The sequence below is a fragment of the Durio zibethinus genome, chromosome 2, assembly GCF_047325235.1.
Source record: "Durio zibethinus cultivar Kanyao isolate XHJ-2024 chromosome 2, ASM4732523v1, whole genome shotgun sequence".
NCBI lineage: Eukaryota > Viridiplantae > Streptophyta > Magnoliopsida > Malvales > Malvaceae > Durio > Durio zibethinus.
This window is the reverse complement of record NC_143163.1, coordinates 38602782-38626230: the sequence shown is the minus strand read 5'-3', so window position 1 is coordinate 38626230 and position 23449 is coordinate 38602782. Positions and strand designations below refer to the sequence as shown.

The 23449-nt window shown below is 34.3% G+C and overlaps 4 protein-coding genes across 5 annotated transcripts; 2 read left to right on the top strand and 2 right to left on the bottom strand.

The window, feature by feature from the left end:
- Window positions 1-3924: 3924 nt before the first annotated feature.
- LOC111318316 (phosphate transporter PHO1 homolog 3) lies at window positions 3925-7758 on the bottom strand. 2 transcript variants are annotated; one of them, XM_022921088.2, is made up of 11 exons: window positions 6982-7758; window positions 6531-6873; window positions 6311-6431; window positions 6072-6201; window positions 5849-5969; window positions 5475-5733; window positions 5278-5382; window positions 5126-5170; window positions 4604-5032; window positions 4390-4523; window positions 3925-4276 (listed from the first exon to the last, which is right to left on the bottom strand). In XM_022921088.2, the coding sequence occupies exons 1-11, from the start codon at window positions 7562-7564 to the stop codon at window positions 4177-4179; spliced, it is 2370 nt and encodes a 789-aa protein (XP_022776823.2). In that variant the 5' UTR covers window positions 7565-7758; the 3' UTR covers window positions 3925-4176. The 2 variants fall into 2 exon arrangements, with proteins under 2 accessions (XP_022776823.2, XP_022776822.2); XM_022921087.2 differs by having other exon boundaries at window positions 4039-4276; window positions 4604-5170; window positions 6982-7696.
- A 2491-nt stretch (window positions 7759-10249) lies between these two features.
- On the top strand, window positions 10250-13801 carry LSMT-L (Rubisco methyltransferase family protein). Its single transcript, XM_022921086.2, has 6 exons — window positions 10250-10815; window positions 10975-11003; window positions 11501-11712; window positions 12181-12303; window positions 12553-12957; window positions 13306-13801. The coding sequence occupies exons 1-6, from the start codon at window positions 10304-10306 to the stop codon at window positions 13519-13521; spliced, it is 1497 nt and encodes a 498-aa protein (XP_022776821.2). The 5' UTR covers window positions 10250-10303; the 3' UTR covers window positions 13522-13801.
- Window positions 13802-13967: 166 nt separating this feature from the next.
- On the bottom strand, window positions 13968-18259 carry LOC111318314 (rhamnogalacturonan I rhamnosyltransferase 1-like). The gene is made up of 8 exons (XM_022921085.2): window positions 17491-18259; window positions 16721-16788; window positions 16548-16636; window positions 16304-16466; window positions 15829-16118; window positions 15189-15393; window positions 14619-14776; window positions 13968-14546 (listed from the first exon to the last, which is right to left on the bottom strand). Exons 1-8 carry the CDS (start codon window positions 17756-17758, stop codon window positions 14276-14278), a joined length of 1512 nt encoding a protein of 503 aa, XP_022776820.2. The 5' UTR covers window positions 17759-18259; the 3' UTR covers window positions 13968-14275.
- A 2704-nt stretch (window positions 18260-20963) lies between these two features.
- LOC111318311 (transmembrane emp24 domain-containing protein p24delta9-like) lies at window positions 20964-23344 on the top strand. Its single transcript, XM_022921083.2, has 4 exons — window positions 20964-21286; window positions 21412-21621; window positions 22913-22989; window positions 23078-23344. Exons 1-4 carry the CDS (start codon window positions 21080-21082, stop codon window positions 23220-23222), a joined length of 639 nt encoding a protein of 212 aa, XP_022776818.2. The 5' UTR covers window positions 20964-21079; the 3' UTR covers window positions 23223-23344.
- The last annotated feature ends 105 nt before the right edge of the window (window positions 23345-23449 follow it).

The following is a 23449-nucleotide window of genomic DNA, read 5'->3' as shown; positions in this document are numbered from 1 at the left end:
CGTTGCAGTCTTCAGATGCATATTTGTTTGAATTGGATTGTGGATTGTGATTGTACCCTAACATTCCTATTTCACAAATCTTTAGTATTAGAATTGTAAATTCCTTTTCCGTGATTTGAACCCCTTAAAGAGAAGAAATCCTTTTCCATGAGGAAGTAAGATTAAGTTGACTGATTATTTATGTTAAAGCAGTGCTATTACCTCCATTCTACAAACTGTCTGCAACAGAAAAGACCCAGCTGTGATGTTTACCATATTGGTAGGCTTTCTGTTTCCATTGATTATTTTATGTATGGATTGGTTACAATCAAGACATCTATGGAAGTAAGCATGTTAAGTGGATGTAGTTTCTGCAGTGGATATTTGGATATTGCAGCTCCCGCTACAAGTATCATATGCTATATGTATTTTCTTTTTTGATTGTTCTTTCGTATGCTTTGGAATGGGGATCTTAGCCAGTCAGAGAGACTTAAGAAGTACATATAAGATTAAATACAACTTGCTCCAGTTAAGCTTTGTTGTCTAGGTTTTTTTTTGGATAATTGAAAATTGTATTCAAAATCCAAAAAAAAAAAGGCAGATACTAGTCTGCTGTATGTGAAGTATAATAACGGTATAACTTACACAAATTTTTGCTATGGCTTATACTCCCACTGTTCACACAGGTTTTTATTTACGGCACTATGGCATACATTAGAAACAATACCATATCTTTGAGATTTTATATTAGTTGATCACATTCACCTACCACAATTTCTTTGCAGTTTGCTCTCTTTAGAATCATATGCGATCTGTTTTATGAATTTTTGTTTTCATTATTTGATGATTCTAAATATGATCCTTGTGTCGTTATATCCACAAGGACAATGTACCCGGCTCTAATGCAAAGCGGGCAGGTTTCAAAATCTGATCCAATTACAATATAACCAGCTCTAATCCAGGGCAGGGCAGGTTTTAAAATCTTTTACCCCCGACATTCTTTCTCTCTATCATATGGGGTTTTGGATCTACAAGCTTACAGATAATGATGGTCTACAAATGACAAAACTTTAGTTGCACCACAAAAACTAAAGACAATAAAGCTAAAAACTATTCATGCAACAGCTGACTAATGGATATTATTTTCTTCAATAAGGCGCTGCCCTTCAAAATCTTGTTTTCCAATAGGATTTGCTTAAATGACTCTGGCTTTCTAGTTGAATAGAAATTAAACAGGGTCTTACTACATTTGGGAGATGTAGATGTCAGGTCGGCAAGTTTATCCAGACATCAAATCCTATTACAAGTATTGAGAAGAGATGGGGAAGTATGCTATTTTGTGGCCTAGCTAATTGAATCTTTACAAATGAAATTATTGAAGTTAGATTTTTATAACTTTGAATCAAATCTTCAAAAAATGTTCTCATATTATATAAAATCTTAGTCGTTTTCTATATGGAAGCACCATGTTTTATTGCAGTGATGACTTTCCCTGTTCCATTTGGTTCAAACTAGTATGTTTTTGACATTTTTATTACATTTAAAGCTGAGGAAGCAAAGAGGAAAGTGAACCACTCAATTGACTAATTAATCTAATTCTACTGCAAAAACATCTGATAGATTCATGTACAACAAAACATTTGACCCCAAAATTTTAAAATATTGGACAAGAACATCTACAAGACTACAACTAATTTTTTATTACCACTTCAAAATTATTATTTGAGTTTGAAAATTTAATTGTTGAATTTAAACAACCTATTATCACCGAGTTAGAAGTAAAATCAAACTTCAAGAAACGTCAACAGACAATAAAATCAAAAGCAACTTAGTTAATGATAAAAAGTTTGCTCTCGACATTTTTGTTTCTTTATCTATTTATATCCGTGAAACAATGATTTTTTCCCTTTGATTTCCTTTCTTATTACTGCTAGTTCACTATTCACATAAAGAACTTTCAGTTTTTTTTTTTCTTTTTTAAAAAGCAACAACTAGGATTTGCGGTGTGAATGTGAAATTGGAAATAGAACGGAAGGGGCAGTGAAAGAGGAGAGGGACATGGCTTTTTGACTTTGATTTGCAGGGGGTTTGAAAGTTAAACCTTTTGACATGATGAAACAGTAACATTTACGATCACCTGGAAATATTCCTGTTGGGGCATGTAGTGGTTCGACATACTCAATATCATATCAATTTAATTTTTATTATCCCTTAATGATCTTTTATCATTTATTTATAAATATAATTGTTTAAGCAGCATTAAAATAATTTTATTCTACTTTGAATTCTTCTTATGATTCTTTATTTATTTTGATTTACGTGTCAAAATGTAATTGAAAAAAATATTCTCTTTCATTTACTTTTAACCATTCTTCTTTTTTGTTTTTTCAAAAATACCCTAAAATTAAAATTTGGTGCAAACAATCCTGTTCATGAGAAGAAAGAAACCATGGTTGACCTCTGAAACGTTGGTTTTGATCCAAAAAAACAAAATGCTTTCATTTTCAATGAGTACTTAAAAAAATCAGAGGCCTTCTTTTGAATATTCTGGCAAAGTACCCCTCGGTTTAAACTATTCTTAGTCGACTATTGCACATTTCTGTACCGTCCATTGATATGCCACATATTGGTCAGAAAGAAAAAATCATTAAAAAATCCAAGTTTTTTATTTGTAAAGATATATATTTTTTCTATGTTACAGTGAATGAACAATGTTAATTTCCCCACTCATTAGACAGTCCGATAATAATAATTTATAAAAATTGAAGATGTGAAATTGTCACTAATCAATGATTGATTAGTACACCGTAAGAAATAAAAAATCAAAATGATTGAATTTCATCTCATATTAATAATATGTATAATAATGACTTATTAGGAGATCAATGATTGAAGCTAACTTAGATTTTTTTTCTTTTTGGTTAGGTATGGATTGTGAAAACCAAACAACATAACATGGAAATCAATGAATTAATCAAAGAAGTTTATGGAAGCTGAATTTTCAAGAAAACAATTTTGTTTTTTTTTTTTCTTAATACTTCACCATTGATATACAAAAAGGACTACTAATATTTTTTATTGTAATATTTTATTTATATGTTTATAAAATTATCTAATCTTAAGTATTTATTATTTTTCTTTCCGGATGATTAAATTTAAACTATACTAATTCTATATATTCTATGTAAATTTAAGGAGAAAAAAAATGTTGTTGATATTTTTTCTTATAAAACATAGGAAATGTTGGTAAGCGCCTTATTAGCGCTAATTAAGATGATATTTAAGGAAAAAACTAATGCATTAAGTTTATTTTTGAATTTAATGAAAATAATTATTAAATATTTTTTTAAAAAAATATATTTTAACTATTCTTAAGTGATAATTATAAAGCTAATTAATAGGACACATAAAACAAAGGGATAGCAAGAGAGTTGAGGGTTGAGACTAACTTTATGGACTGCTATGTCGGCAACTAAAAGGGGTTCTAAAACAAATTTAAAATAAATCTGTATAATGGGTCTCTCGCCGTTGTGCATTGCCCCTAGACATAAAATCCCATCGACCCAATTGCCCTTTTTAGGTCAATTATTCTGATCCCTTCGAAGGGCTGTAAGGCGGCTCTAAATGATTCTGATCGCTTCGAAGGGCTGTCGGGCGGCTCTATGTCTCTAACATTCAAAGTTGAGGAGAAACGTGTGTGTGGAAGAAACCAATAAAGGTTTTTCACCAAAACTTAGCCCATGTCCAACGCTGTGGAAACGGCTCAACTAAATCACGTGTATTGTATAATATATATAAAAGGGATATTTACGATCGTATAAGAATTATACAATTTTTAAAAAAATTTTGAATTAAAATTAAATTGATAATATTTATATTTAATTATTTTAATTCAAAAATAACAAATATAACATTCATAGTAAGAATTTTTTTTACTCATGTATATGTTAAAACTAAAACTTGATGAATTCTATTTCTGCATTGGTTTGAAATTTGAAGTTTCAACATTTCAAGAATGCCAACATCAAAATTCGTTGACCATCAACCACACTCCAAATCAGGTAACGCCCCCATCTCTATCAAATCATCTGAATCTCGCCTTCTTTGGGTTATATGTTTTAATGTGTAGCAGATGAAGTCTGAGGGCATCAGTGGCTTCTTTCAGGTTTCTTATTCTTTAGTAGATTGTGCACGAACTTAATCGTCTTTGTCATCGTCCTCATCATAATTGAAAGGTAACGGTACGGACTTGAATGCCCGGTACTTTCCACAATTGTTCAAATGTTCATTTTCCAACCTGATTGTCATAATCAATTAGCATAATTGATGAGTACTAACTTTGATAAACGTCAGAAAAGATTCAGCTATCTGTTTGTCTGCATATTCTTAGATGAATGAACTATTGATTACCTGAAGAAATTCCATAGTCCACGACGAGTGACCTCAAGACAAGCGACAATTGTAGTCAGGGTTTGTGGATGCAATGGAAGGTTGAAATTCAACACGGTTTGGAGCCAGGCAAATCTCAGCACAACATTCAAACCCTGAAATTTCATTAAGCAGTTGATTAGTGATAATTAGTTATTAATTAATGATGATAATGAGTTCAAACTTGGAAGCTGACCATGGCTCCAAAATAGATTTTTTTGTGAGGGACAAGGAGTTTGTCTCTCAACCAACGGTTCTTGGAATGGCGGTTTAGGAGACCCCAATCATAGACTAAGTCCCAGTATGTACAGAATATTGCTGCAATGGCTGAGAAAATCCAGGCTATTATTCTCCAGCCGATTACTTTGTTAATGCTGAAAGCTGTTCTTAGACAAACAGCTGCAATTGTCAGGAAATATTTCAGTCCATTCAATCCTTGCATCGGATCTTTCTCTTCGAAGAGGCGACGAAGGCACTGTAGGAGGCGACACAAGTATGGAAGCACAGCCACGATGAAGTAGAAAGTATTGTACACATCACCATCTTTGCAAGTGTTCTCTCTGTGTTTAAAATTTCCCCAACCATAGTAGCAAACGTAAAACTCCAAGCTCCTAATGGCTTGCACCTGTAAAAATAAATACAAGGATATGAACTTCAAATTATTTGGAAAGGAGAGTATTGAGGGATTGACAAAAAGCAAGAGTAATTTCTCACAAACCTGGCTAGTCAATTGATCAGCCAGGAAGAAATCTGGGAGTGTGACCTGCAACAGGAAAGATAGTTACACATGAATAAGATTTGTTCCACAATTATAATCTCAATATGTTTGATCAATTTAATGAAAAAGTCTTCCATTTCTCTTTAATTTACCTTGTATAGAGGAGCGCAGATACAGTGAAACAAACATGTGAGGAGGAAGAATCGACTTGATCGATACAAGATGTTGAATGGCAGGAATAGGATGATAAATATAAACTGCAACATAGAAAAAGGAAGGATGAGAGTTAAAAACTGTTGTTGGAAAACGAATGGGACCAATGAATAGAGTATTAAATAGATTATCTTACAAGAACCAAGTTTAGAGGAAGAAGTTCAGTGAATGCTTCATAGTCTTTTGTTTTGGGATCCATCTCCATATCAAGGTTGGAGAGCACACTGGCTAATGCTAATGCTCCAAGACCAAAACTCAGAAGAAGAACTTCTCTGTAGCCCAGTTCGGTTCCTGGCTTGAAACCAAATATGAAAGCGTAATTGACTCGGTACTTCCTCCAGAAGAATATATTGATAGCATACATTACCATGTGTAGAACAATGAATCCGAAAAAACTGCAAGGGATTATCACAACTAATTTGTTAAACATAAATTTTGGGATCATGTGTATACTTGAATTGTCAAATGTTATGCACTGCTAAACTTGAAGAACAAAGAACTAAAAGGTACCTATAAAGAGGAAACATGGTTTCCATGTATTTGGTTCTCCCTCGATGATCCATAATTTTACGGGCACGTATGATCAAAATAAGGGCTAGAAGAAGAGAGGCCGTACAGCCAGCGAAAAAACCTGAAAATTTTTAAAACACATAATCAGGGAAAGAAAAACAAGATTAAAAAGATCCAAGACCGGAGAAAAATCGTGTTTAACGCCCTCAACTAGAAATCTTACCTGTTGAAAACGTTATCCTATGCCTTTCTCTTTTTGCTTTTGGTCTTAAGATGTTCATTCCCTTGGCACGGTTTGCATTTGAAAAGTGCTTGATGAATGTCGTTTCAACCCTCTCCATGAGCTTTGTAACCTGTGATGAAAGGTACTAGATTAGGCCACTGTATAATAAGGCATTGAACAGAAGAAGAAAATGAACGAAACAGGGTTGAAAAGGGTCATCAGAGCTAATGAAACTTTACCTCATCAGAGCTACCAAGGTAGGAGTTATCCACCATTTTCATGTAAGATTTTGATGCTTTTCTGGAAGTGATCTTATCATACTTCTTCATTATTTTGGAAAAAGCCAACGTATTTAGAAAGCTGTTAATTCGAGGAGAGAAGGATCATTACAATCTGAAGAAAACAGAGACTATAGATCAAATGAAGCAATAAGTAGCTAGATATACCAACAGTCATTACCTGTAACTTTTAAGCAGGCGAAGCTTTTGGTAAAATTCAATAAAAGCCCTCTTAAGTTGTTCTTCAACCTTTCTTAGATTTTCCCTACTGAAACTCAGCTCTGTATGATTTGGAACCTTGAGGACACCTTTAATGGTGGAACGAGGAGTCTCAAGAGTGTTGTTTATTTTCACCCGATCAAGTACTTCAAGTGATGCAGGTTTGATCCCCTTGATTTTGGGTTTACGTGGTTTGGCTTCTTGAATCGGAGTATTTCTCTCTTTTCCTTCATCATCATCATCATCATCATCATCGCCTTGTCCATGGGTGCTTTCTTCAATGGCTTCCAGGTGAGGAGCTCTTTCTACACATCAAACAGGAAGATATATAACATGTGTACATTTTCACAGAGAAGCAACGACTGATAAACCACAGCCCACAAAGTAAAAGCTTTGAGAGAAAAGAAACTTACCGCTTGCTGATCTAGGCCCAGATGGAGTAGCAGCTGACAATGCTGCAGCAGAAGCTGCAATGTCTGAAGCAAGACGAGTCATCTCCACTGACCTGTCAAAATTAATCCCTGGAGGATTCTCAACTTTTATCCTGAAAGCAATCAAAGCATCCATTTGCTTGTTCAAAAGATCTGCTTCCTTCATCACCTCTTGCACTTTAGCCCTATAAAATTTGTCCACTTTATTAAACTCATCATCAAGCCTCCTAAAGTACACCAGCTCATACTCTCCCCCTTCATCCGAGGACATCAGAAACGTAGTTTCATAACTTTGACAGCCATTCCTACTAACAGAATTCACCAAAATGGGTTGGCTTTCAATGTCAGGTGAGGATGGGCTAGTTGGGTTGTGCCTTTGGGTTAGGCCACTAAAAGCTCTATACAATGTCAGCTTTCGTTTTAGGCCTCCTGGGGTAGCCGGTGGCTTGGTCCTATGCTTGAAACGTTGCACTTCTTTCAAAAGGATCTTCAAATAATCATAATCCATGTACGCTTCTTGCCATTCCGGCACCATCTGCGACGCAAATTCCTTCCCAAACTTCATCTTTGCCTGTTGGTACTGCCAATGCAGATTAAGCAATGGTGAATATATACTGTAATGCTAACACTTCCAAAGTTTCAATGCCAAAGCTTCTGAGGTTTGGGTCTTCCTCTCTTGAAATTGAAGAAAACCCCGCAAGAGAGTTACAATCATATACAAGTTGAGATAAGAATTAAAAGAGCAACTTGATGACCGATGAGGAAGGTTTCGTTAGGTGAGGCTAAATATATATAATACTACAAGAAACCAAAAAGGTGTAAACATCCAAGAAATTCGTGGCAGACTTAGACCCTGGTGCCTCAAGCTCGGTTAGTAAAAACCTGCAAGTATCTGACTTAAAATTAATTTATAATGATAATAAATAAAAAGATTTAATTTAAATATAAAAAAATAAATATTTATTAAGTATAAAATAATATTATTTAACGATAGAGATAAAAAAAATTTATTCATGATAAATTTAGAAAAAATTAAAAAATTGACTCTAATATTATATTTAATATTTAATTTAAAATTAATTAATAAAAAAAAAACTTAACCTAAATATAAAATTATAAAAAATTAAATATTTATTAAATATTGATATCATACCGCTTTTAACATCATATAAAAGCAACAACAGACAGAACTAGCCTACGTGGGAACTGAAATAAAATGGAAAAAAAAATTTTTACTTCAAAGAACCAGAGGCAGCCACAATTGACCACTCCACCAATGGAGAATGAGTCCCTCTTCTTTCATTCTTTTTAGGTAAACCTATATCGTTTCTTTACTCAAATTTTTATATGGAAATCCTAGCTAACCCAACCCAAGTTCAAGACTTTCCTTTTGCCTTTGAATATGTTGAGGTACAGAGAGTTAGTGGGTGATCATTGTCGTCTGTGGAAAACGCTGAGATCATCAATATTATCTTCAAATTTTATATAGTCGGACCGTACATCTTGAACGTATAGGAAACAGGTATACACAAAAAACCAGTAGCCAAACAAAAACAATACATCCCCCGAAGCCAGCTGTCATATTTCTTGATTTTAATAATAGTAGTAGTAATTTTTTATTTGGCACGTTCGGTTGAATTTTGAACTGATATTGGCAAGGCAGATCCAAGAATTCTACTGCGCTTTTCAAACCCTTTTAACCGTGTGAAGGATTTGACCATCGTAATCTTTGCATGAAATAACAATGAAGGATCAAAAGGTTGAATTCCCGTCAACAATGATCACTGCTTTGCCTTTAAAAAAAAAACGTAAATTTCTAAGTCCTCCTCTATATGACAGGTTCTCTGCTGCCAATCTTTTTGCACAGGATTCTTTATTCACCTTCAATGTTATTAGTCATAGCCCAACAAATTTGATAGGAACACAAATGTAACATAATGTGAAGGATTTGATTCTGACAAATTTTCTAAAATGAATTTGTAAACTGTGTTTTCAACCATACCTTCAATGATAGTACCTAAAAGATAAATTCAAAGCCACATCTTTGATTCTAGCCTAAACTTGTCATCAACGGCAGCTATTAATTGTTCTGAACTCTCTTTAGCCATAACATGCTTGAAATTATCTCATGTTCTAATAGCAACTTTTGGTTACAATATCTTTAACAATGTTGTTTAGAAAAGTCTTAGCTTATTTAAGAAAAAAAATTATACTTTGTGGTTCTTAGGTAATTATAATTTGAAATGTCTCGGTCAATAAAACAGTTGAATTATTGTGGTGTGATTCTGATTAATTTCTTGAATAATGTTAGATTAAAAAATTATAGAGAAAAGTATAAAATTATTTAAATAATTGTGAGTTACGGCATTAATGATAAATTCCTAATAACATTTTAAAATATAATAATTTATTTATTTATTTAATTTTTTCCCCATTCAATGTGCTAATTATTAACATGGGATTTTCCTTTTGCTTGAAAAGGCTTCCTTCTTCATAATACATGTGCATTATTTCTGGCTTCCAAATGGGATCATGTATTCATATGTACGTTGGTAAGTCATAATTACATTATTTATGCGTGCATTCAATGTATGTCTCATAAAATGGTTGATATTTGCTCTAAAATTCAACGTACCCACTAATGAGCAGTTGGTAGGGTCATATTAAAATCAATTTTAAAATAAAAATTTTCAGTTTTGAATTCAAACTCAATCAAAATTCAACTTTCAATAATCTCAAATACAAAAAAAAAAAAAATTATAAGATGCACGAGAACAAATAAGAGGAAATAGACACCTTCTATAAATAAATATAAGTAATGTTACTTAATTTTAATTTTAATTTTAAAATTTTGAGTAAGAGTAGTATCACTAATTCTAACATCAGTTGGTAGGAAAAGGAATCATGCAAGGCAGAGGAAACTTTGATTAGTGAATGCCAAAGATTTTTGGATCGCATTGTATGTATCTTAGGGATCAACCATATGCAAAGCATTTTGTTGTAGACAAATATTTTTACCCAATTCTAATTGGATTGAAGAAAGAAACCTTGGCTCATTCCATCAAAAGGAAGATGAAAGAAACTCCGGCCCATAACGGGTAAAAAGGCTTGCTATCACTATTTTCAAAAGAGAAGGTTGAGAATTGAGATGCTTCATGTTTTTTTTTTCGAAGCAGAAATAAATGGAGACAATATTTTTTGACAATATGATGTCCAAAATTAAAGAATTTAATCATCTAATCCACAACCACAAGCAATAAAATCCCCACCACATCTCAATTCTCGTCTCATCCAAAAAATCCAAATGGCAGCAATGCTCTTCACTTTCTCATCGCCTTCGGCTTTACCTTCTACTTTCCACTCTTCTTCGACAACTCTCAAGCACTTTTCTTCTTTCACTGCTAAACCAACACTTTCCATCCACCTTACAAAGAAACCCATATCTCTTTCAGCTACTTCTCTTCACTCACCAGCAACTGATGACCCTCCACCAGAGGTCCAAACCTTCTGGCAATGGCTCTGTGACCAGGGTGTAATCTCTGCCAAGTCTCCTGTAAAGCCTGGAATGGTCCCTGAAGGATTTGGACTCATTGCAAAAAAAGATATTTCCAGGAATGAGGTTGTCTTGGAGATTCCTAACCGGTTTTGGATAAACCAGGATGCAGTTGCAGCTTCTGAGATTGGAAGTGTGTGTAGTGGATTGAAACCTTGGGAGTCTGTAGCTTTGTTCTTGATCAGGGAGAAGTTGAGGGAAGATTCTAAATGGCGGGTTTATCTTGATATACTTCCAGAGTTAACAAATTCAACTGTGTTTTGGTGGGTGTGGTTTGTTTTCTCGTTTCTTTCTTTTGTAGTTCTTTTTCTTTTTTGTATTCCCTTTCTTAAATCTCTAGTTTTGGTTATAATTTTCCTTTTTCTGAATGGGGTTTAGATCTTTGGGGTTGATAAAGTGTTGTTTGTATGGTTCCAGTGCAGGTCAGAAGAGGAGCTTGCTGAGCTTCAAGGTTAGTTCTGTCATAGTCTTATATTCATGTTAAGAAACTTTTTGTCATGTTCAACAAGCAAATTGGCATTACAGAAGTCAAATTGTAGGTCGAAGAAGATTTTATAGAACTCTCAATTTTATGTTCTGGTTAGATTTGTTGCTAAGGTTTCTATGTACTTCAATGCATTTGCCTGATGACCATTTCAGGACTCACAAGTATAATCGATTACATAAACAAATTACTTTAACAATGTGACCCAGATCAGATGCAATGAAATGCATTTAATGGCCATTTTTGTTATATGCATAGAACTTTGTTTGTAAAAGATATAGTCTCCTCATCAAAGTAACTTGTACATTTTGTTAACTATGCATACCCTTTACTTTAATTAACACTGCAGCAAAGCAGATCAATTAGAAATATTATTTTCCATGTTACAGGTATTTAACTTCAGGTTTTCTTGTTTCATTCTTCATAGTATATTCTAATCACTAGTGTTCTATTAAATGGCACAGGCACTCAACTCTTGAGCACAACATTGGGAGTGAAAGAATATGTGCGGAACGAATTCTTGAAAGTAGAAGAAGAAATCATCCTCGCTAACAAGCAGCTATTTCCTGCTCCAATAACATTGGATGATTTCTTCTGGGCATTTGGGATTCTCAGATCAAGGGCATTTTCCCGCCTTCGTGGTCAAAATCTTGTTTTGATACCTCTTGCAGACTTGGTAAGCCCCCTTTATTATTCTTAAAATTAGGTTGCAGAGAAAAGAAACAGAATAAATTTGGAAAAATGATGGAGTTTTCTTCTAAAATGTTTAGCAGCCTATAGTAAGTAGTTGTGGGGCTAATCTTGGCCTTGAAATAAACAAAAGAGCATCTTGCTTGCCCTGGAATTGGTTTCTAGTAGTTTACATGCAAGAATTACTGAAGTATGTAATAGACTTTAGTCATGGGCCTAATTTAACTCTGGTCTGATATAAAAGGGAGATCATCTTGAATTGCCCTGGAACTAGTTTCCAATAACTTACATGCTACAAAAGCTCTGATAGAATTTGAAGAAAAGTTATAACTGCCATAGCTGTCTTTCAGTCTCGGAGAAGACAATTGTCCACTTTAAATTGTATTCTTTTGGTTGCCTTTAACTGACTTTAATTTCAGATTTTAACTTTCTTCCAATCTTATTCATTAATCAGATCAACCACAGCCCTAGCATTACTACAGAAGATTATGCATGGGAGATTAAAGGCGCTGGACTTTTCTCTAGGGATCTCCTTTTTTCTTTGCGGTCTCCTGTTTCTGTCAAGGCAGGAGAGCAGGTGAGGATTTCCAACTTCATGTTTTTCCAATTTTATTACTCTGACAATGATGCTTCAAAAAGTTATGTGAGAAGCTTTTTTCACTCATAGCTGTCCGCCTGTCACCATCATCTAAGCATTCCTGCTCTTTAAATCACGAGATAAATTAACTTGATCTTATCTAAATGCCTATCTCCAATAATACAGATGAATTATGATGATATGACATATGTTCACATGCGATGACTGATTGAGAAGATTATTCAACAGGTTTTGATTCAATACGATTTAAACAAGAGTAATGCTGAGTTAGCACTCGATTATGGATTCGTAGAATCAAAGTCAGAGCGCAATGCTTATACGTTAACGTTGGAGATACCAGAGTCAGACCCATTTTTTGGAGACAAGCTCGACATTGCTGAGACCAATGGTTTGGGTGAGACTGCCTATTTTGACATTGTTTTGGATCGGCCGCTTCCACCAGGACTGATTCCATATCTACGACTGGTGGCACTAGGGGGAACAGATGCTTTCCTCTTGGAATCTATTTTTAGAAACACAGTTTGGGGCCACCTTGATTTACCTGTAAGTCGTGCCAATGAAGAGCTCATATGTCGGGTTGTCCGTGATGCCTGCAAATCTGCTCTCTCTGGCTATCATACCACCATTGAAGAGGTAAAGATGTATCTTTCTGGTATCCTAATCAAATCTAATTCTTTAATAAAGCCTGGCTTTGTTCAGTAAAGCCTATGAGATAGAAATAGATGTTTGCAAATTAGATTTGCAAAGTAATAGAAATGTTTACTTCAAATTCCAGCTAAAGAAAGGTAGCTGTTTGACCAAAAAACAAATTTCAGCTACATAATTATTCTACTAGGATGGCATCCTTAATCCATCATATGCCGCAATGACTTTCCTTTCTAATTACTACTTTCAGCTTCTTTGAAAAATTTTGAGCAAACGATATTCTTCTAATAGCAAACTTGCCCAAGGGTGTCATTGTTGAATACTTGTTAATTGCAGGATGAAAAGCTGATGGAAGGGGGCAATCTAGATCCAAGGCTGGAAATTGCTGTGGGAATAAGAGAAGGGGAAAAGAAGGTGCTGCAGCAAATTGATGAGATCTTTAAGGAAAGGGAATCAGAATTGGATGAGTTGGAATATTACCAAGAAAGGAGGCTCAAAGATCTTGGTCTAGTTGGAGAGCAAGGTGAAATAATCTTTTGGGAGACCAACTAGGACTTGTCAAAGTATCAACACCCATGTGTTAAGATTGAGGCAACTGTTGATGGCAACTCCAAAACATCCGAACTGTTATTATTTAGCTGGCACACCTTTTTCAGATTGAGCAAGAACAGATGATAATACAACCAACAGATGCTTCAATCTTCTACCAGGATTTATGCCACTCGTTTTATCGGTCATCCACTTGAGCTATATTTATTTCATAACAATTTAATATTGTAATTTGCTTGTAGTTAGTCTGCTGAAAATAAGAATTGGATGGAGTTGAACTTAATCGTGTCTCATGCCGATGGTTCAATAGGTTTATTTTGCAGCTAGATAAAATCATTAATGATTTGCTCATTATGCAACCCTTTGTGTGACAATAAGTGCTGGGTTTGGAAGGTGTGCTAATCAACTCGTTGCATCAAGGCACTTTTGAGGAACGAGAGACAAGGGAATTGTACAAATATTGGCTAATTCAACTGTGGATTTATGTGACAGTGCTGAATACAAATCAACAAGAGGCATAAGAAAAACAAATAAATTTATAAGCAAAGGGGAAAATTTTTTCTTTCTTTCGGTACCCAGATGGGAGCTGGAGGATTTTCTGCCGCCGTTTCTTACAAAACTCTTTTTTAAGTGCATGTAAACATTGATCGTTTGGGGCATTCTGTCCTGAACCTTACTGGATTATCATCCACACCATTTTGAAACAGTTGTGCAGAAACCATCTCAAGCCGAGTTCAGAACTGATCGCCCACAATCATTATAGCATACTTGAGTTACCAGGGCCTAATAAGTCTTCACAATGTGTTCCCTCACATAGGCACTCTTGAGGGTTTGCATAGAAATAATCTTCCTCCTTTGGTTTGTCTGGAATAACCCGGCGAAGGAATGGCTGTCCCATCCGTTTCTCATGAGCTTGCCTTACTGCTAGTGCAAAGTCATTCCATGGAAGTGTCCCATTCTGATGCAAATCCAGCAATTCCACAAGTTTCTTTCGATTTGGCAGGATACTTTTTTTAAACCCAAGATACCTGAACAAAAGCTTGTTAAGGCTACGAAAATAATCCCCCCTCCCTTGTTACATAATTCAGCAACATACATACCTGCGATGGCCTTCTACAACTTTTGCCATGTTCCCATCGTATGTGGGAATAAAAGTATTGCTGGCGATAGATACCATAAAGTCCAAAGCTGCCATCTGAGATGAATGGTTCTGAAATTGCTGCAGTTCCACTGGATCTAATATTGTTTCCTTTTTAACCTGAAATTGTAATAATGTCTTGAGATCCACAAGAATCATATGCAAAAACAAAATGGAAACTACAGTTACAGCTGCCTGTTTTAGAAGCCAGAAGTAGAGCTAATCCCAATACTTAATTAATAAACATGCATATGGTCAAGGATTAAAGAGATTCTGTCAGCTCAACTAAGTGCAGGAAAAATGGTTCATGCAATCCAAACTGTCTCTTTGATATGAGTGAGTGCTACATCAGCATTGAAATCAAAGAAGACTTCAACAACAATTTGCAACTAGGTTCCCAAAATTCTAACAAAAGCTTAGAGTTTTCATATGCACCAAAAAGAGTTGGTAATATAGAAATGCAGTGCTTTGTAGAACTTTAAACAAACATATCAATACCAAAAGCTAAACATTTGCAGGGTCAAAAACTCACAATCCGCGGAAATGCAGCTCTCAGTGGTGCCAATCTCCTTTCACTGCCATAAATCTCCCCAGAAGCAATGTAAATCTGAGTCCCCTTATCTAAACCCAATGCTTGCAAAATTAATGCTGCTTCCTCTGGTGTCAGAGGACACAACCCTTGTTGTCTCCTCTCTGCAGACACTATTTCTTTCTCTCTCCACCAAGGGTATGCATACCTGAAAGGAAAAGATAGCTATCTAGTTACATGTTTATATCGTCATGTCCTGATACTTGCTATTGATAATGTTGAAATCACAAGATTTGATGCAACTCTAAGTTTTATTGATGAAACTAGTTATAGATCTATAGATATAAATCTTGTCATCACTAGTTCAAACATTTGATGCAACTCAAACCAACAAGGTAGGGATACACCATGATCATATTGCCCAAAAACTAACAAAATTTTGTTATTGATGACTACCAACAGTGGAAAGACATTAGAAAAAAGCTTATATTTAAGTTGCAGGACATGGCTCTGCTATTTTGTTTGTGGTGTGGGTGCATGCTGGGGTGACTAGTGCATGCCTCCTAAACAGAGGGGACACCACTACTTGCTAACATAATTTGAGTGTTGTCACTGGAATATATCAGCTTCAAACATTACAAACCTCAATCGTTTTAGCTCCTCAGCTTCTTCCACAGTGCAGCCATGAGTGCAGCCTGAGAAAGCCAACATGTCCATCTCATATCTTAGATGCAATGCCACGAAGGGTCCCTTTTCTTGAAGAATGTGAACCAATTTATACCCCAAAGTCTCAATCTGAGGAGTAAATTTCAGTCCTTGGAAATTAACACGGCACCTGAGTTTCTGAAGATCGAGCCGGATCTCATTATTTGCCAGTCGTGTATCTGTTCTATTGAAGTGAACTACCTTAAACTTACTGAACAGGGGTAGAATCTGTAAAATAATGTCAGGAATAATGTCAGGCATTAGATTGTACTGCATAATCAAAAAGAAAAGAGAAGAGACAAAAACGTCCACCCATCAATTGAGAGAATTACCAATTTGCTGCTGTTGGAATGATAAATGGGAGAGGAACTCATTTTTAAGTATAAAACAGTAATTAATAATGGGCAACCAACCTGTTCTAAGTAGTATTTTTCATTTGACCAGCTAACAGGAGGCATCCGAAAATCTTGAAACCCATATTTCCTACTAAACCTCTTTGGCAGCCTTTTGACAATGCGAACTTCATCCCGTAGAGAATCAATGAAATGTCTCACATCAAAAATGTCCTCAAAATCACTGCAAAAACAGATCATGAGTTAAAGACTTTTAAAGCAGCGTTGAAAGAAGGAAACAACCTTTTCAGAATGATAAACATACCTAGGATCTGCCCAGAATGATTTCTTATCAAGCTCTGGAACAACCAAAGTGAGATTTAAAAGTCTGGCAACAGTTACCATGTCACAGATCTAAAAAAGCCCAATCAGCTGGATTAATAACATAATATTGAATAAACAAACAAGGAAAATATGAGCTAGAGAAAAGATGCAAACCGCAGCACGCATTTGATTCAAGCCCCCATTGCACGAAACTTTGAGAAAACCATTACTTTTGTAGTTTCCTGCAAATATACAAGAATGAAGGTATTACTTTTCCTAAAGATCAATTGAAAAGGCAAAAATATTTCCTTCAATAAAATTCATGGATACATATATGATGTATAATGCATAGGTTATCAAATTCTCAGTTGCCCAAGAAGATTGTCATGCATGTTAAGTAATAAGGAAGTTGATGATTTCCAAATATTGTCCAGTAGCACAAGTTTGTAGCATCATGGAATTCATGGGTATTTACAGAAACCAAGATATGGCGGTTCTAGAGTATCATGTAGCAACAACTATCCGACAAAGCATACCATAAACCTAATAAACCTAAGTAATTCGGGAACATGATCAAGAATCCAGAAATTTAGTATCAGATATATGTTGACAGCCTGTCTAAAAGGATGAAATAGATGACATTCCAACGATCATTTCATCAGAGAGTCCAGTCAATACTTTTAACACTTAATTAAGGATGCTATAATGAATTGCAAACTTGAAAGTACATTGCAACCTAGCACAACCCATCTTCCAGCAGGCAATACAAAAACAACAAAAATATGCCTTTCATAAAAAAGACAGTAAACAACATTTATTCTTACAATTTATCTACCAAGGTTGCGGCTTTCTCAAATTGAACACAAATTCCCAAACCATTATCAAAATTTCGAGCAAATTCAAAGCAAAAGAGCAAAAATAGGGATAGGGGAGGGGGGACTCACTGGGAGGAAGAAGAGGAGGCGGGGAATGGAGCGAGAGTTGAAGACGAAGAGGAGGGCGAGTGTTGATCCAGGAAATCCGGTTGGTTAAACCGGTAAGCAAACGCGGGTGCCATAGCTCACCAACGGCAACAAGCTGAACCAAACAAGTCCAAAGCAAAATGCTAGAACAAACTCTAAAGAACCAAACCTGAAGACGAGTCCTAGGAATCACTTGACTAGAAATCTTGTCGCACCTCACTTGTATATTATTCTCAGATCTAACCTCCATTTCTCTTCCGCTCTCCTCATTGCCTTTTCTTCATTTGAACCCAACAAAAAAAAAAATCAACTCTTTTCACACCTTAAAAAATAACAATCAAGAATGTGATTTTCCCCTTCTTTTTAAAAACAATAAAAAAAAAAAAACCTAGAAAGAGATCACGAGCATCAACAGAGGAAGAAAAAAAATTGAATGAATGAATATCACCAACCAAACAGATGGTAACTGGAAAATCTTTTGAGGTTTTCCTTTTTTGGACGAAGAGGAAAAACCGTTAAAAGTCTATGTACTCTATTGCTACGAAAATTTTATATTTTTTAAATTTTATTCCCTTTTTCTCATTATTTTTATCTTTCTTTGGCAAGGAAATTCTTTTTTTTTTTTTCTTTTTTCTGTTTCCTGTTTCTTGGTTTTAAAAAGCGCCAGGGATCTGTTTGGTTACTGAGAAGATCGAAGAAGTCGAGAGAATTAAATAAAATAAAATTATATGTAAGGGCAAAATTGGACGGCTCCGATCGTTCCGAAGATTTCTTTTGTTAGAATGGGGACAAGCTTTTTTTTTTTTTAATAAAGTTAATTTTATTTGTTCTTTTTTATAAAAATATTTTGTATTTAATGTCATATTTGGTAATTAATTGATGAATTTCACATTCCATATTGCTTAATATGATAATTTTCAAGAATACTTTGTATATAATTATTTTTTTTATATTTTTATTATAGATTTTATTAATAAAAAATTATATATATTGAGATTTAAATTTTAAATTAATTAAATATTATTTTATAAATATAATTAATTAAATTAAATTAAATTTTAAATTTTAAAATTTTAAAATATTTTTCTATATTTTGACTAAGCAAATATTTTTATTTCGTCATTTAATAAGCTTTGAACATGTTACACTCTCGTATAATTGTACTTTCTAGCGACAAACATCCCAAGTGCATTTTAAAAATGTTTAAATTAATAAACCAACAAACAAAAAATCCATATGAGTTTGTAGTTGTTATTGAATTTATATTTAATAATTTAAAATATGATACGGTAATATGATATAAATATAAAATATAAAAATAATAATATTTAAAATTTTAATAATTATTATATTTAAATTTAATAAAAAATTATTTTATATTTTTATGTTAACATAAATTATGATATATAATTTTTATATAAAACATAATATAAATATATAAATTATTAATTGTAATTAAATCCTTTGTAAACTTAAGAGAATCAAGAAATTGCCGCCATGGAATTAAGAAAATAACCAAAACAATGAAGAGAAGATAGCTGACTTTGGCCTGTCATAGATGAATTCGAGGTCTGAGTTTTCGAGGAATAATCAATGCCCGACTAAGGAAACTTGCTAAAAATGTTTACTATTATCTCACCTCACCACGAAATACCAGTTAACACAAATACTTCATATAATTATTTTTAAAAAATAATATTCAATAAATATAAATTTTTTAAAATATATATATATATATATATTTATTTTTTTTTCATATTCTCGTGCTATAACTTTTTTTATACAAAATAGAAAAAAATTAACTAAATTAGTTCCATTTGTGGAAACTAGATGCACAATTATACGCAAATAATGGAAAAGCATTAACCCCCAAATGCCTTGGTGACAAGGTGTCATTCTGAATTCAATTTTGTTAATACTAATTGTCAACATAGGAATTGAATTGAGATCTGATCAGAAACGGCCGAAATGACATTCTCATTTAGTGAAAGAAAAAGCTTTAGCAATTATGAATCAAGCACTCACTCACACCCTTTTGCATTGAATATATGGATGGACAAACAGCCGGCCTACATGAACTCAAAAAAGTTCAAACTTTCATACCCCTTTTACTGCAAATTGCAAAAGCTTTCCTTCAACGGAAAGCTTGCTTTTATATATGTTTAAAAATTTTTCTATTTGTCTAACGTGAACCAAAGCAGCAGCTGCAAAAGCAATGAATCCTGTGAAAGAGAGAGAGTCAGAAGAATAATGAATGTGTTAATTGCAAAGATGAAATGATATGAACAATTGGGTGCTGTGTAATAAATGTATCTATTATTCAGAATTCTACTTCACACTGATATCAGTTTCTCACATGGGGCAATTTGGGTGTGTGCGTGTGATTTTAAATTAATAACGGATCTTGTTTCTAAAAAAACTAAAAAAAAAGATTAAAATTGATATATAAAGAAGAAGAAAAGTAGAGAATAATGTCAAATTCCTGGGAATCACCCCACCCAATAAGTTCATTGATGACCTTTGCAGGGCGCCTAGCCATTGTATTTTATGCTCAACGGTGCTGAAACAATGGTAATATAAAACTGTTACTTCTTCGATGGCTTTTATTGTTTTCAGAAACAGAAGATATCATTTGTTAAAATCCTGACAAATTTTAAAAGCATGGAATCCTTTCCTAGCTCGCATTCTAACTTATCTCACTCGGACCATTTTGCACATCTCTAACTTACAATAATCTTATGGCAGAGGTATGGGATGTTAGAGAAGGTTTAAGGTTAGCTTTCCAAAGCTTTGAACACATAGCCATTCATTGTTGAGCTTGAGGTGGATGGGACAGTGGGTGTTCATTTGCTGCACGAAGGGATTGAGGGTTCTCACTCTTCTCCTCTAGTAGTTGAGGATTGTGTGTATTTGGAAAGAAGTTTTATAAATAAAATTTGTGAATTTTTTAATAGAAATGGGTAGATAAAATTTTTAATAAAATTTTTAAATTGATAAATTAATAAAGTTAATAAAAATAAAATTTTATTAAAAATATTATTTATAATTTAAATTTAATAAATATTTATTTAATTGTAAAAAATTTATTAATATTTTTATTAAAAATATTTATTAATAAATATATCAAAATTAATTTTTTTTAATTTTATATGTTTAATTTATATAATGAGATTTTTTTAATTTTATTTTTGATTTATTAATTTTTAATAAAAATTTTGATTTATACGTTAAGTCTTTTTCATTTCACGAGAGCAATAGGGGTGCTGATTCGATAAATAATTATATAAAAATTAGGAAAATACTGATTCAATCTAAAGTAAAACGGATCTGGGAAACAGGACAGGACAGCCTTAACGTATCTAGGTTTCGCTGTTACGTGTCTCCTCCAACGCCATCTCACCACGTGGCAGACTTAACTTTGACCTTTCCTAATCTCTTCTTCCGCTTTCCATTCTTTGCCGCAATAACTCCCCAACCCAAGCTGATTTCCCTTTCACACCAGCCAAAAAAAAAAAAAAACCCAAAGAATCTCTCTCTCTCTGTTTTGCAGTTGAAGTTTGATTTGCTGACAATGATTCTTCGGTCGGTTTTAATCGTGGTTCTGGTAGTGGGGATTTTATTCCCTGCATCGCAATCATTACGGTTCGAGTTGCAATCGGGACATACTAAATGCATCTCCGAAGACATCAAAGGCAATTCAATGACGGTCGGAAAATACCACGTTGTCAATCCGAACGAGGATCACCCTTTGCCCGATTCTCACAAGCTCACCGTCAGGGTACTCTAGAAAAACTAAAACCAAAAACCTAATTTTTTAATTTTTTGGGGTTTTATTTTATTCTTGCAATGAATTTTGAGAGTAATTTTAATAAGAAGTTTTATTTTGGGGGTAACTGAATGAAGGTAACGTCGTCGTATGGGAATAGTTTTCACTCGGCTGAGAAGGTGGAGACGGGGCAGTTCGCATTTACGACGGCGGAGCAGGGAGATTACATGGCTTGCTTTTGGGCGCCGGATCATTCGCCGCAAATGACGGTTACCGTTGATTTTGATTGGAGGACTGGTGTCCACGCTAAGGACTGGACTAATGTTGCCAAGAAAGGCCAAGTCGATGTAAGTCTTCTTCTGGTCCTTTAAAAAAAATGTTCATGTTTTTTCGTTTAAATTTTTATTTTCTTTGAGCTTATTCTTTTATGGGGGCAGTTCTCATTAGTCACCTAACTCCTAAAATCAAGATAATTAGCATGTGAAAAAAGACCTTGGTTAGGGGTTTAACTCTTTGAAGGGATTGGCTTTATTTCTGTTTGCTAGAGCAAAAGGGTTAAGGGCCATACCTCTACAATACAGTATGTTGAAATCTTATGCTCAAAAGCTGTCGAAAGCATGCTGAAGACTGCAATTTGGTTAAGATTTACGAACCGTGATCAGTGAGATTTTATGTGCTGAGGAGGTTTAGGTAGGACTAATTGGAATTCATTGGATATTTTTGGTGTTGTCAGCTAGAGTTAGACAACAGGTTTGCAATTGTAAAAGGGGTGTCTTTCTCTTGTGCTATATGTCCATAAGACTTGTTGTTCCTTGTTACAAAAGATTTATTTGAGGTTTTGCTTGGCTTCACTTGTGTCTGTTTTAGGTGGGGATAGCTCTTCCTTCCCAAGGAAAAAGATAAATAATGTAACAAAGGTGCATTGCTATCGATTTCATGGAAAAGTCAGCCTGCCTATCTTTTAAGAGAGAGGAGAAGAGGGTTGGGGGTGTTGAATGGTGTTTGTTGGTTTTGTTGCTTATGGGTTTTTAAGTACCAGAAAACTAAGCAGATTTCTTCTAACAAGCATTAGAGTCATCTTGGTAGATTAGAACTAATTGAAAAAGATGTAAAACCAGAGTTGCCTGGTGCCAAGCTGAAGGGTCTCGGTGTTTTATAGAAATTACTGCTTTTTCTTTAGGCTTAAGCTCTGTTATCTTCCTTTTTAAGCAGGTCTGCCATCTTCACTTAGCATTAGTGGCTGATAATGAAGTTCACTAGGCTGGATCTCTTTGCACTTTGCCCTATTCTATGTATGAGAATTTCCTTGCCTTTGTTTTAGCATTTTGAGTTATACACTGGCTTTTTGTATATTAGGTGCACACACTTTCACTGGATATTGATAGATTGCAAGATAATACTAATGAAATATAGTGCCAACCTTTTGTCTCTCCTTAGTCTGAAAGCATTAGAGTTGCTTTTCCAGGTTAGTTCTTTACACCATTGAAGCCATCGAACCTTCCAGCATATCAGTTATTTGATATTGGAATTTTTGTTTCCATCTTTGATCCAACCCTTGATCTAATTTGAGTAGAAAAAATGTTGGATGGAAAAGCAAAAGGCTTCATTTTTTGTTTGTACTTGTATTGTAAATACCAGGCGATGGAACTGGAGCTGAAGAAGTTGTATGATACTGTTACTTCCATTCACGAGGAAATGTTTTATTTGCGGGAAAGGTAAACGAAACATCTTTGTCACTGAAACTCGAAGCGGTCTTTGTTTTTTTAACTCACCACCTTTGGTTGTGTCTGTGGGATTTTGCAGGGAAGAAGAAATGCAGGAGCTCAACCGAGCTACTACCTCCAAAATGTTCTGGTTGTCCTTCCTCTCACTTTTTCTTTGCCTGTCAGTAGCAGGGTTACAATTTTGGCACTTGAAAACCTTCTTCGAGAAAAAGAAGCTCATTTAAGTATTGTAAGACAACAGTTGTTTTCTTCTGTACTCTTGTAAAATATTTTGGCGAAAATGTGCTTTGACAAAAATAATTTCCTAGTTAGATTAATTGGAATTGGAATTTTCAATAATTTAAAATTGGCTCTACTGGATCAAAAAAAAAAAAAAAAAAACGAAATTCCCCAATCCAAATGCAAAGCTTAGAATATGAAAGTCGAATGAATGGACAAATGATAATGAGAA